Source organism: Vidua macroura, unplaced genomic scaffold, assembly GCF_024509145.1.
Source record: "Vidua macroura isolate BioBank_ID:100142 unplaced genomic scaffold, ASM2450914v1 whyUn_scaffold_201, whole genome shotgun sequence".
NCBI classification, from domain to species: domain Eukaryota; kingdom Metazoa; phylum Chordata; class Aves; order Passeriformes; family Viduidae; genus Vidua; species Vidua macroura.
In genome coordinates, this window is record NW_026530579.1 from 29,157 (window position 1) to 42,243 (window position 13,087).

Below are 13,087 nucleotides of genomic sequence, written 5' to 3' on the forward strand. Positions count from 1 at the left end.
CCCAGCGAAATTAAAGAGGCTCCGCGCATGCGCGCGTCGCGCAGGCCACGCCCCTCTTCCCCCCCCACTCCCCTCAGGCCGCGCGCGCGCGCGGGAAGAAGAACCGGAAACCGCCTCAGGAGCCCTGAGGGGCTCGGGGAACCCCCGGGAACCCCGAAAAAACCTCCCGGGAACCTCCGGAACCTTCCGGGGCCTCCCCGGGACCCCCTCAAGAGCCGCCCGGAGCCTCCGAGGCCTCCCCGGGAACCTCCGGAACCTTCCGGGGCCACCCCGGGACCCTCCCGAACCTCCCCTCAGGAGCCTCCGGGACCCCCTCAGGAGCCTCCGGGAGCCTCCGAGGCCCCTCCGAGACCCCCTCAGGAACCTCCGGGACCCTCCCGAACCTCCCCGGGACCCCCTCAGGAACCTCCAGGACCCCCTCAGGAGCCTCCGGGAGCCTCCGAGGCCTCCCCGGGACCCTCGGGGATCCCCACGGTCCCTCCGAGAGCCCCTCAGGAACCTCCGGGAGTCTCCGCGGCTTCTCCGGGGACCTTCCAGGAGCCTCCGGGAGCCTCCGGGCCCCGGCCCGGCGCCGCCGCCATGTCGGACTCCGGGCAGAGCCCCGCCCCCGGCGCGCGGCGCCGCTGCTGGAACCGCGAGAAGGAACCGGAAGGAGGCGGCGAGAGGAGGGTGGGCGGGGCTAATGGGAGGGAGAGGGCGGGGCTGGGGTTTGATTGACAGCGGGTGTGGGGCGAGGGCGGGGCTTGGGGGTGATTGACAGTGGTTGTGGGGTGATTGACAGCAGCTGCATGGGGTGAGGGCGGGGCTTGGGGTGATTGACAGCCGCTAAGGGGGATGAGGGTGGGGCTTGGGGTGATTGACAGCGGCTGCATGGGGTGAGGGCGGGGCTTGGGGGTGATTGACGGTGTGTGGAGTGAGGGCGGGGCTTCAGGTGATTGACAGTGGGTGTGTGGGGGAGGGCGGGGCATGGGGGTGATTGACAGCGGCTCTGGAATGAGGGCGGGGCTTGAGATGATTGACAGACGCTGAGTGGGATGAGGGTGGGGCTTGGGAGTGATTGACAATGGCTCTGGAATGAGGGCGGGGCTTGAGATGATTGACAGTACCTGCATGGGGTCAGGGCGGGGTTTAGGGATGATTGACAGCAGTGGTGGGGCGGGGCTTAGGGATGATTGACAGCAGCTCTGGAAGGAGGGTGGGGCTTGGGGATGATTGACAGCTGCACAGGGCGTGGCTTTGATGGGCGTGGCACCTAAGGGCGTGTCCACCTCAGGGTGGGCGTGGCCTAGAGCCCTATAATAAACAACGGGATGCCGGGGAGGGGGCGGGGCTATACTTGGGTGGGCGTGGCTGTGTGCAGGTGTGGTGGGCGTGGCATCTCTGACCCCGCCCCTCCCACAGGAGCAGGGGGAGGAGCCAGCGGGGCCCCTGCAGAAGACCCCGATCATCCTGGCCAAGCCCCCGGCCGAGCGGGTGAGCCGGGGGAGGGCGTGGCCACATTAACGGGGGCGTGGCCACTCCGAAAAGCAGGTGTGACCCCTCCCCACTCGGCGTGGCCACGCCCCATGACGTCATTTCCCATTTTTGGCCAGCCGCCGCCGGCCGCCCCCAAGGCGGGGCCAGCGCAAGCCCCGCCCCCTCCCGCGCCAGCCCCACCCATCGTGCTGATGAAAGCGCGGGGGGAGGAGGGGCGGGGAGGGGGCGGGGCCTCGGCGACAGCGGGGGAGGGACCGCAGCAGGCCCCGCCCACCGAGAGGGAGGGGCCACGCCCCACCCAGCCTGTCTATCAACTGCACAGCCGGGGCCTGGCCCCGCCCGCCGCACTGGACCGTGAGTGGGCGGGGCTTCGGCGGGCGTGGTCGCGGGTGGGGGGTGTGGGAGGGGCTTAAATGGGTGGGGTGGTTGAGAGGGTGGGGCTAAAGGGATTGGATGGAGAGGGGCGTGGTTTGCAGTGGGGTGTGGCCGTGATGCAGTGGGTGTGGTCACTGGGTGGGTGTGGCCGCTGGGGCAGTGGGTGTGGTTATGGGTGGGTGTGGTCATTGGGTGTGGCTAAAGGGGATTGGCTGGAGATTGGGGCGGGGTTTTGGCTGGGGGTGTGGCCATGGATGGGTGTGGTCATTGTGGGCGTGACCACAATTTATGGGCGGGGCTAGAGGAGAGTCGAGGGGATTGGGTGGGCAAGAGAGGCGGGGCTTAACATGGGGTGTGGCCATGACTGGGTGTGGTCACTGGGCGTGGCCAACCTGGGCGGGGCTAAAGGCCGCATGATCGTGATTGGCCGGGCACAATGGGTGTGGCCTTCATGTGGGCGTGGCCGCTAATAACGCACGGGGCGGGGCTTTACGGCGTGCGGGCGTGTCCCTAAAGTGGGCGTGTCCCTCCCTGGCCCCTCCCCCAGCCGCGCAGGCCCAGGCCCGGCTGGCGGCGCCCGAGAAGATGAAAACCAGTATCAAACTGGTGGACGAGCAGATGAACTGGTGCGACAGCGCCCTCGAGGTGGGGGCGGGGCCCAGCGCGGTGGGCGGGGCCCGGGGGCGGGGCCGGGCGGCTCCCAGTGACTCCCAGTATGTCCCAGTTCCTGCTGGAGCAGACGGACGTGCTGGTGGTGGGAGCGCTGGGGCTGCAGGGAACCGGGAAATCCACGGTGATGTCGCTGCTGGCCGGGAACCAGCCCGAGGAGGATCCGCGGTACTGGGAGCACTGGGAGGGACTGGGAGGGGGTTAAAGGGGGATTCGGGGTTACTGGTTTATACTGGGAGGGACTGGGAAAGGGTTAAAGGGGGATTTGGGGTGACTGGTTTATACTGGGAGGGACTGGGAGGGAGTTAAAGGGCGATTTGGGGTTACTGGTTTATACTGGGAGGGACTGGGAAGGGATTGGGAGGGACTGGGAGGGGCTGGGAAAGAGTTAAAGGGGGATTTGGGGTGACTGGTTTATACTGGGAGGGACTGGGAAAGGGTTAAAGGGGGATTTGGGGTGACTGGTTTATACTGGGAGGGACTGGGAAGGGATTGGGAGGGACTGGGAAGGGGTTAAAGGGGGATTCGGGGTTACTGGTTTATACTGGGAGGGACTGGGAAGGGATTGGGAGGGACTGGGACAAACTGGGAGGGACTGGGAGGGGGTTAAAGGGGGATTCGGGGTTACTGGTTTATACTGGGAGGGGCTGGGAGGAGACTGGGATGGATTGGGAGGTACTGGGAAAGAGTTAAAGGGGGATTTGGGGTTACTGGTTTATACTGGGAGGGGACTGGGATAAACTGGGAGGGGCTGGGAGGGGGTTAAAGGGGGATTTGGGGTGACTGGTTTATACTGGGAGGGACTGGGAAAGGGTTAAAGGGGGATTTGGGGTTACTGGTTTATACTGGGAGGGGCTGGGAGGGGATTGGGGGGAGTGAGACAGACTGGGGATGGGATACTGGGATATACTGGGAAGGACTGGCCCATACTTGTTCATACTGGTCCTTACTGGTTTATACTGGTCCATACTGGTTTATACTGGTCCATACCGGTCCATACTGGTTTATACTGGTTTGTACTGGTCCCCAGCTCGTTCGTGTTCCGGCTGCAGCCGCTGGAGCTGAGGGAATGGGATGGGTTACTGTTCTGTACTGGTTTATACTGGTTTATACTGGTCCGTACCGGTCCATACTGGTTTATACTGGTCTGTACTGGTCCGTACTGGTTTATACTGGTCTGTACTGGTCCATACTGGTTTGTACTGGTCCCCAGCTCGTTCGTGTTCCGGCTGCAGCCGCTGGAGCTGAGGGAATGGGATGGGTTACTGGTTTATACTGGCTTATACTGGTTTATACTGCTCCATACTGGTCCGTACCGGTCCATACTGGTTTATACTGGTCCGTACTGGTTTATACTGGTCCGTACTGGTCCCCAGCTCGTTCGTGTTCCGGCCGCAGCCGCCGGAGCTCCGCGAGCGCGGGGGGGCCCAGACCGGCGGCATCGACCTCTTCGTCACCCAGGAGCGCGTGCTCTTCCTGGACACCCAGGTAATTAGCGCTAATTAGCGCTAATTAATGCCAATTAGCCTCAGCTCCGCCCCCCCTCGGCCAGTGTTGGATTTTAATTACCGCTAATTAGCGCTAATAACGGTGCAAGTAGCGATTATTAGCTCAAATGAGCTGAAACTAATCTCTTTGGTCTAATTACCATAATTACCATATTTAATTATCTGTAATTACCATAAATACCCCAATAGCTCAAATCATCATCTTTAGCCTAATTACTGTAATTACAATCTTTAATTACCCCTGATTACCATAATTACCCCAATTACCACCTTTAGCCTAATTACTATAATTGCCAAATTTAATTACCCTTAATTACCAGTTACGCCAATTACCACCTTTAGCCTAATTACCATAATTACCATATTTAAGTACCCAATTACCAGTTACCCCAATTACCGTAATTACCCCAATTACCCTCTTGAGCCTAATTACTGTAATTACCATATTTAATTACCCATAATTACCCCAATTACCATAATTATCTCAATCACCCTAATTACCACCCTTAGCCTAATTACCATAATTACCCCAATTACCATAATTACCCCAATCACCATAATTACCTCAATCATCCTAATCACCATAATTACCCCAATCACCATAATTACCTCAATCAGCCTAATTACCACCCTTAGCCTAATTACAGTAATTACAATAATTACCTCAATCAGCATAATTACTACCTTTAGCCTAATTACCATAATTACCCCAATTACAATAATTATCTCAATCACTCTTATTACCAATTTTAGCCTAATTACTGTAATTACCATCTTTAATTACCTATAAACACCACAATTACCATAATTACCTCAATTACCATAATCACCCCAATTACCATAATTACCCCACCCACCGCCACCTCCCCTAATTACCATAAACCCCTTTCCCCGCCCCCCCTCATTACCATACCCGGAGTGGGCGTGGCCTCACCCGCCCGGCCACGCCCCCCCCAGCCCATCCTTAGCCCCGCCCACCTGGATCACCTGATCAACAACGACCGGAAGCTTCCGCCGGAGTTCGCGCTGCCGCACGCCTACGTGGAGACGCAGGTGAGGGCGGGGCCCGTATGCTAATGAGGCGTTGATTATGGTAATTAATTATGCTAATGAGCGCCCCGCCCCCCCCGCAGTCGCTGCAGATCGCCGCGTTCCTGTTCACCGTGTGCCACGTGGTGCTGCTGGTGCAGGACTGGTTCACCGACCTGGGGCTCTACAGGTGAGCAGAGTGACCACTGAGTGACCACTGAGTGACCACTGAGTGACCACTGAGTGACCACTGACCAGTGAGTGACCATTAGTGACCAATGAGTGACCAATGAGTGACCACTGACCCCTGTTCACCGTGTGCCACGTGGTGCTGCTGGTGCAGGACTGGTTCACCGACCTGGGGCTCTACAGGTGAGCAGAGTGACCACGAGTGACCACTGAGTGACCACTGAGTGACCACTGACCACTGAGTGACCACTGAGTGACCACTGACCAGTGAGTGACCATTAGTGACCACTGAGTGACCGCTGAGTGACCACTGAGTGACCACTGACCACTGAGTGACCATTAGTGACCAATGAGTGACCACTGAGTGACCACTGAGTGACCACTGACCACTGACCATTAGTGACCACTGACCATGAGTGACCACTGACCACTGACCAGTGAGTCACCACTGACCAATGAGTGACCACTGAGTGACCAATGAGTGACCACTGACCAATGAGTGACCAATGGGTGACCCTGAGTGACCACTGACCAGTGAGTGACCCTGAGTGACCACTGACCACTGAGTGACCACTGACCAGTGAGTGACCATGAGTGACCACTGACCAATGAGTGACCACTGACCAATGAGTGACCCTGAGTGACCAGTGAGTGACCAGTGAGTGACCATGAGTGACCGCGAGTGATCAGTGAGTGACCACTGACTGCCGAGTGACCACTGACCACTGAGTGACCAATGAATGACCAGTGACTGACCACTGAGTGACCAGTGACCACTGAGTGACCAGTGACCGCTGAGTGACCAATGAGTGACCCCAGAGTGACCCCAAAACTGACCTTAAAGTGACCCGAAAGTGAACCCAAACCTCCCCAAACTGCCCCTCTGTGCCCCACGTGTGCCTGTGTGCCCCATAAGTGCCCCACGGGTGCCCCATAAGTGCCCCAAACCACCCCAAAATGCCCCATAAGTGCCCCTCCGTGCCCCATAAATGCCCCATGGGTGCCCCTCTGTGCCCCAAAATGCCCCATAAGTGCTCCTCTGTGCCCCATAAGTGCCCCAAACCACCCCAAAATGCCCCATAAGTGCCCCTCTGTGCCCCATAAGTGCCCCAAACCACCCCAAAATGCCCCATAAGTGCCCCTCCGTGCCCCATAAATGCCCCACGGGTGCCCCTCTGCGCCCCAAAATGCCCCATAAGTGCCCCAAACCACCCCAAAGTACCCCTCTGTTCCCCACGGGTGCCCCTCCGTGCCCCAAAATGCCCCATAAGTGCCCCTCTGTGCCCCATAAGTGCCCCAAACCACCCCAAAATGCCCCATAAGTGCTCCTCTGTGCCCCATAAGTGCCCCAAACCACCCCAAAATGCCCCATAAGTGCCCCTCTGTGCCCCATAAGTGCCCCAAACCACCCCAAAATGCCCCATAAGTGCCCCTCCGTGCCCCATAAGTGCCCCACGGGTGCCCCATAAGTGCCCCAAACCACCCCAAAATGCCCCATAAGTGCCCCTCTGTGCCCCATAAGTGCCCCAAACCACCCCAAAATGCCCCATAAGTGCCCCTCCGTGCCCCATAAGTGCCCCACGGGTGCCCCATAAGTGCCCCAAACCACCCCAAAATGCCCCATAAGTGCCCCTCCGTGCCCCATAAATGCCCCATGGGTGCCCCTCTGTGCCCCAAAATGCCCCATAAGTGCCCCTCTGTGCCCCATAAGTGCCCCAAACCACCCCAAAATGCCCCATAAGTGCCCCTCTGTGCCCCATAAGTGCCCCAAACCACCCCAAAATGCCCCATAAGTGCTCCTCTGTGCCCCATAAGTGCCCCAAACCACCCCAAAATGCCCCATAAGTGCCCCTCCGTGCCCCATAAATGCCCCATGGGTGCCCCTCTGTGCCCCATAAGCGCCCCTCCGTGCCCCAGAAGTGCCCGTGGCCCCCCCAGGTTCCTGCAGACGGCCGAGATGGTGAAGCCGCCGACGCCGTCGCCGAGCCACGACTCGAGCGGGGCCGGGGCCGAGGAGCCCTCGGAGTATTACCCACACCTGGGTGAGCCCCACAGATCTGCCCCATAGATCCTGACCCACACCTGGGTGAGCCCCATAGATCCTGCCCCATAGAGCTGCCCCATAGATCCTGCCCCACACCTGGGTGAGCCCCATAGATCTGCCCCATAGATCCTGACCCACACCTGGGTGAGCCCCATAGATCCTGCCCCATAGAGCTGCCCCATAGATCCTGCCCCACACCTGGGTGAGCCCCACGGATCTGCCCCATAGATCCTGACCCACACCTGGGTGAGCCCCACGGATCTGCCCCATAGATCCTGACCCACACCTGGGTGAGCCCCACGGATCTGCCCCATAGATCCTGCCCCACACCTGGGTGAGCCCCACGGATCTGCCCCATAGATCCTGACCCACACCTGGGTGAGCCCCATAGATCTGCCCCATAGATCCTGACCCACACCTGGGTGAGCCCCACGGATCTGCCCCATAGATCTGACCCATAGATCCTGACCCACACCTGGGTGAGCCCCACGGATCTGCCCCATAGATCCTGACCCACACCTGGGTGAGCCCCACGGATCTGCCCTATGGATTTACCCTATAGATCTGCCCTGTGGGTGTACCCAGGTGTACCCAGGTGTGCCCAGGTACCTGTAGGTGCTCCCAGGTGCCCCCAGGTGTCTCCAGGTGCCCCCAGGTGTGCCCAGGTGTGCCCCCTGGTACCTGTAGGTGCCCCAGGTGTACCCAGGTGTCTCCAGGTGACCCCAGGTGTGCCCCCAGGTACCCTGAGGTGCCCCCAGGTGCTCCCAGGTGCCCCCAGGTACCTGTAGGTGCCCCTGGGTGCTCCCAGGTGCCCCCAGGTGCCCCCAGGTGTGCCCCTATGTGCCCTGAGGTGCGCCCAGGTGCCCCCAGATGTGCCCCCAGGTACCTGTAGGTACCCTGAGGTGCCCCCAGGTGTGCCCACAGGTACCTATAGGTGGCCCGAGGTGCTCTGAGGCGCCTCCAGGTGCCCCCAGGTGTGCCCCCAGGTACCTGTAGGTACCCTGAGGTGCCCCAAGGTGTGCCCGCAGATGCCTCCAGCTACCTGTAGGTGCGCCCAGGTGTGCCCCCAGGTGCCCTGAGGTGCGCCCAGGTGTGCTCGCAGGTGCTCTGAAGCGCCCCCAGGTGTGCCCCCAGGTACCTCTTGGTGCGCCCAGGTGTGCTCGCAGGTGCCCCCCGTGCCCGCAGTGTTCATGCAGACCTGTGCCCCACCCCCCCCAGATACCCCCAGGTGGGCCCCCAGGTACCTGTAGGTGCACCCAGGCGCGCCCAGGTGTGCCCCAAGGTGCCCTGAGGTGCCCCCAGGTGTGCCCTCAGGTACCTGTAGGTGCTCCCAGGTGTGCCCCTAGGTGCCCTGAGGTGCGCCCAGGTGCCCCCAGGTACCTGTAGGTGCCCTGAGGTGCCCCAAGGTGTGCCCGCAGGTGCCCCCAGGTACCTGTAGGTGCCCCGAGGTGCTCTGAGGTGCCTCCAGGTGCCCCCAGGTGTGCCCAGGTGTGCTCGCAGGTGCCCTGAGGTGCCCCCAGGTGTGCCCCCAGGTACCTGTAGGTGCCCCCAGGTACATGTAGGTGCGCCCAGGTGTGCCCCAAGGTGCCCCCAGGAGTGCCCCCAGGTACCTGTAGGTGCCCCCAGGCGCGCCCAGGTGTGCCCCAAGGTGCCCTGAAGTGCCCCCAGGTGTGCCCTCAGGTACCTGTAGGTGCTCCCAGGTGCCCCCAGGTGCCCCCAGGTACCTGTAGGTGCTCCCAGGTGTGCCCCTAGGTGCCCTGAGGTGCCCCCAGGTGTGCCCACAGGTACCTGTAGGTGCCCCCTGGTGCTCTGAGGCGCCTCCAGGTGCCCCCAGGTGTGCCCAGGTGTGCCCCCAGGTACCTGTAGGTGCCCCCAGGTGCTCTGAGGCGCCTCCAGGTGTGCCCAGGTGTGCTCGCAGGTGCCCTGAGGTGCCCCCAGGTGTGCCCCCAGGTACCTGTAGGTGCCCCCAGGTACATGTAGGTGCACCCAGGCGCGCCCAGGTGTGCCCCAAGGTGCCCCCAGGAGTGCCCACAGGTACCTGTAGGTGCCCCAAGGTGCCCCCAGGAGTGCCCACAGGTACCTGTAGGTGCCCCCAGGCGCACCCAGGTGTGCCCCAAGGTGCTCCCAGGTGTGCCCAGGTGTGCCCACAGGTACCTGTAGGTGCCCTGAGGCGCCCCCAGGTGCCCCCAGGTGTGCCCACAGGTACCTGTAGGTGCCCCCAGGTGCCCTGAGGCGCCCCCAGGTGCGCCCAGGTGTGCCCACAGGTGCCCCCCGTGCCCGCAGTGTTCGTGCAGACCCGCGCCCCCCCCGAGTGTTTCTGCCCCCGGCGCGTGGGGCAGATGCAGCGCGTGCTCGGCCGCCTGATGGCGCACTCGCGCCTCAAGTACCGCGGTACGGGGGGGACTGGGGGTCCCGGGGGGGATTTGGGGGGATTTGGGAATTTTTTGGGGGGATTTGGAGAGAATTTGGGGGAAATTTGGGAAATTTAGGGGGATTTGGAGAGAATTTGGGAGGATTTTGGGGGGAATTTGGCGGCGTTGGAGGGATTTGGGGGGGACTGGGGGTCCCGGGGGGGATTGGGGGGTCCCGGGGGGGATTTGGGAATTTTTGGGGGAGATTTGGAGAGAATTTGGGGGAAATTTGGGAATTTTGGGGGGGATTTGGAGAGAATTTGGGAGGATTTTGGGAGGATTTGAGGGGAATTCGGGGGATTTGGGAAGGATTTGGGAGGATTTTGAGGGGAATTTGGGGGGCTTGGGAAGGATTTGGGGGGGTTTTGGGGGGTCCCAGATGGATTTTGGGGGGGATTTGGGGGAAATTTGGGAATTTTGGGGAGATTTGGAGAAAATTTGGGGGAAATTTGGGAGGATTTTGGGGGGAATTCGGGGCCTTCGGAGGGATTTGGGGGGTTTGAGGGGTCCCAGATGGATTTTGGGGGGATTTGGGGAAAAATCAATGAGATTTTGGGGGAAATTTGGGGGGATTTGGGGATAATTTCAGGGTGAACTCTGGGTGATTTCAGCGTGATTTTTGGGATAATTTCAGGGTGATTTCGGGGTGATTTTTTGGATAATTTCAGGATGATTTTGAGATAATTTTGGAGTGATTTTTGGGATAATTTCAGGGTGATTTTGGGGTGATTTTGAGGTGATTTCAGGGTGAATTCCAGGTGATTTTTGGGATAATTTCAGGGTGATTTTGGGATAATTTTGGGGTGATTTTGGGGTGATTTTTGGGATAATTTCGGGGTGATTTAGTGGTGATTTCAGGGTGATTTTGGGGTGATTTTTGGGATAATTTCAGGGTGACTTTGGGGTGATTTTGGGGTGATTTTTAGGATAATGTCGGGGTGATTTTGGGGTGATTTCCGGGTGATTTTTGGGATAATTTCAGGGTGATTTCGGGGTGATTTCGGGTTGATTTTTGGGATAATTTCAGGGTGATTTCGGGCTGACTTTGGGGTGATTTTTGGGATAATCTTGTGATAATTTCAGGGTGATTTCAGGGTGATTTTGGGGTGACTTTGGGGTGATTTTTGGGATAATTTCAGGGTGATTTCGGGGTGATTTTGGGTTGATTTTGGGTTGATTTTGGGGTGATTTTGGCCCCCCTTGCCCCCCCCCAGGCTCGCTGTCCATGCGGGAGCTCCTCCCCTCCCCCCCCGGGGCGCCCCCCGGGCCCCCCCCCGAGCCCGAGGTCAATCTGTTCCTGCTGCCCCCCCTGGAGGAGGAGCCCGAGGACGCCCTGCCCCGAGGTGAGACCAGTACAGACCAGTACAGACCAGTAGGGACCCCCAGTGACAGCCCCTGTGCCCCCTGAGCCCCTTCCCAGTACATCCCAGTATAGCCCAGTATACCCCAATCCCCTCTAAACCCACCCCAGACCCCCCCAAACCCCCTCTTAGTATATCCCAGTCCATCCCAGTATAGCCCAGTACATCCCAGTATAGCCCAGTATACCCCAATCCTCTCTAAACCCACCCCACACCCCCCCAAACCCCCTCCCGGTTTATCCCAGTATATCCCAGTACATCCCAGTATGTCCCAGTATACCCCAGTCCCCTCTAAACCCATCCCAGACCCCCCAAACCCCCTCCCAGTATAGCCCAGTACATCCCAGTATGTCCCAGTACACCCCAGTCCCCTCTAAACTCACCACAGCCCCCTCCAAACCCCCTCCCAGTTTATCCCAGTCCATCCCAGTATAGCCCAGTGCATCCCAGTATAGCCCAGTACACCCCAGTCTACTCTAAACCCACCCCAGACCCCCCCAAAGCCCCTCCCAGTTTATCCCAGTATAGCCCAGTACATCCCAGTATGTCCCAGTACACCCCAGTCCCCTCTAAACCCCCTCCCAGTCCCTCCCCGTGCTCCCCAAACCCCCTCCCAGTACAACCCAGTACAAACCAGTAAAAACCAGTAGAAACCAGTATACTCCAGTCCCTCCCAGTATACCCCAGTCCCCTCTAAACCCACCCCAGACCCCTCAAAACACCCTCCCAGTCCCTCCCAGTCCCTCCCTGTGCTCCCCAAACCCCCTCCCAGTACAACCCAGTAGAAACCAGTACAAACCAGTACAAACCAGTACAAACCAGTAGCGGTGCGGCCCCGCAGGTGGGGGAGGGGCGCTGTTCCCGGCCCTGCCCCCGTTCCGGGGCCGGGGGGGGGCTGGGGGGGCTCCTGGCCCGGCTGCGGGGGAGGGTCCTGGCGGCCGCCCGCTCCCAGTTATCCCACAGCCTGCTGACCGAGCGCAACTGGTGAGACTGGGAGCCACTGGGAGGGGACTGGGATAGACTGGGAGGGGTTTGGGGGGGACTGGGAGGGACTGGGAGGGACGGGGAGGGGATTGGGGGGACTGGGAATGGACTGGGATAAACTGGGAGGGACTGGGAGGGGTTTGGGGGGGACTGGGGGGGACTGGGAGGGGATTTGGGGGGACTGGGATAAACTGGGAGGGGATTTGGGGGGACTGGGATAAACTGGGAGGGGACTGGGAGGGGATTGGGAGGGACTGGGAGGGAACTTGGAGGGGTTTGGGGGGGGACTGGGATAAACTGGGAGGGACGGGGAGGGGACTGGGGGGACTGGGAATGGACTGGGATAAACTGGGAGGGACTGGGAGGGGTTTGGGGAGCATGGGGAGAGACTGGGATAAACTGGGAGGGGATTGGGGGGGACTGGGAAGGACTGGGAGGGGTTTGGGGGGACTGGGAGGGACTGGGATAAACTGGGAGGGGTTTGGGGGGGACTGGGAGGGACTGGGATAAACTGGGAATGGACTGGGATAAACTGGGAAGGGTTGGGGGGGACTGGGTGGGAACTGGAAGCGACTGGGATAAACTGGGAGGGGTTTGGGAATGGACTGGGAGGGACTGGGAGCAACTGGGAGGGCATATATTACATATACTGGTCCGACCCCGGTCCATACTGGCCCATACTGGTCCATACTGGTCCATACTGGTGGCAGGTTCCATTACGCCGCCCGCATCTGGGACGGGGTGAAGAAATCCTCGGCCCTGGCCGAGTACGGCCGCTTACTGGGCTGAACTGGGAGCACTGGGAGGCTCCCCCCGCGCCAATAAACCGCCAAAACCGCCTCGTCCTGCTCTTAATTAGCGCCGGATCTTAATTAATTACCGTCTCCAATGATTAATTAGGCCTAATTACCCTCACGGAGATTTAATTACCTTCGCCCCGCCTCCTTTCCCCTCACGGCTTCCCGCGCTTGAAAAAGGGCGGGAAAACCCACCCCTTTTAAACCATAGAGTTGGGAGGACCTGCTGGGCAGAGCGCCTCCC

The 13,087-nt window shown here is 60.0% G+C and overlaps 1 protein-coding gene across 1 annotated transcript; it reads left to right on the forward strand.

The window, feature by feature from the left end:
- The first annotated feature begins 27 nt into the window (after window positions 1-27).
- SMG9 (SMG9 nonsense mediated mRNA decay factor) lies at window positions 28-12,885 on the forward strand. The gene is made up of 13 exons (XM_053969416.1): window positions 28-669; window positions 1,402-1,488; window positions 1,593-1,830; window positions 2,399-2,496; window positions 2,576-2,688; window positions 3,897-4,008; window positions 4,986-5,081; window positions 5,162-5,247; window positions 7,185-7,288; window positions 9,574-9,681; window positions 10,916-11,073; window positions 11,835-12,046; window positions 12,757-12,885. Exons 1-13 carry the CDS (start codon window positions 28-30, stop codon window positions 12,833-12,835), a joined length of 2,133 nt encoding a protein of 710 aa, XP_053825391.1. The 3' UTR covers window positions 12,836-12,885.
- The last annotated feature ends 202 nt before the right edge of the window (window positions 12,886-13,087 follow it).

Bases quoted from the DNA above. Each gene is read 5' to 3' on its own strand.
- SMG9 (XM_053969416.1), top strand. From the start codon at position 28: ATGCGCGCGTCGCGCAGGCCACGCCCCTCTTCCCCCCCCACTCCCCTC. The intron at 4,009-4,985 runs GTAATTAGCGCT...CGCCCCCCCCAG, and splicing joins TGCTCTTCCTGGACACCCAG to CCCATCCTTAGCCCCGCCCA. The intron at 5,248-7,184 runs GTGAGCAGAGTG...TGGCCCCCCCAG, and splicing joins ACCGACCTGGGGCTCTACAG to GTTCCTGCAGACGGCCGAGA.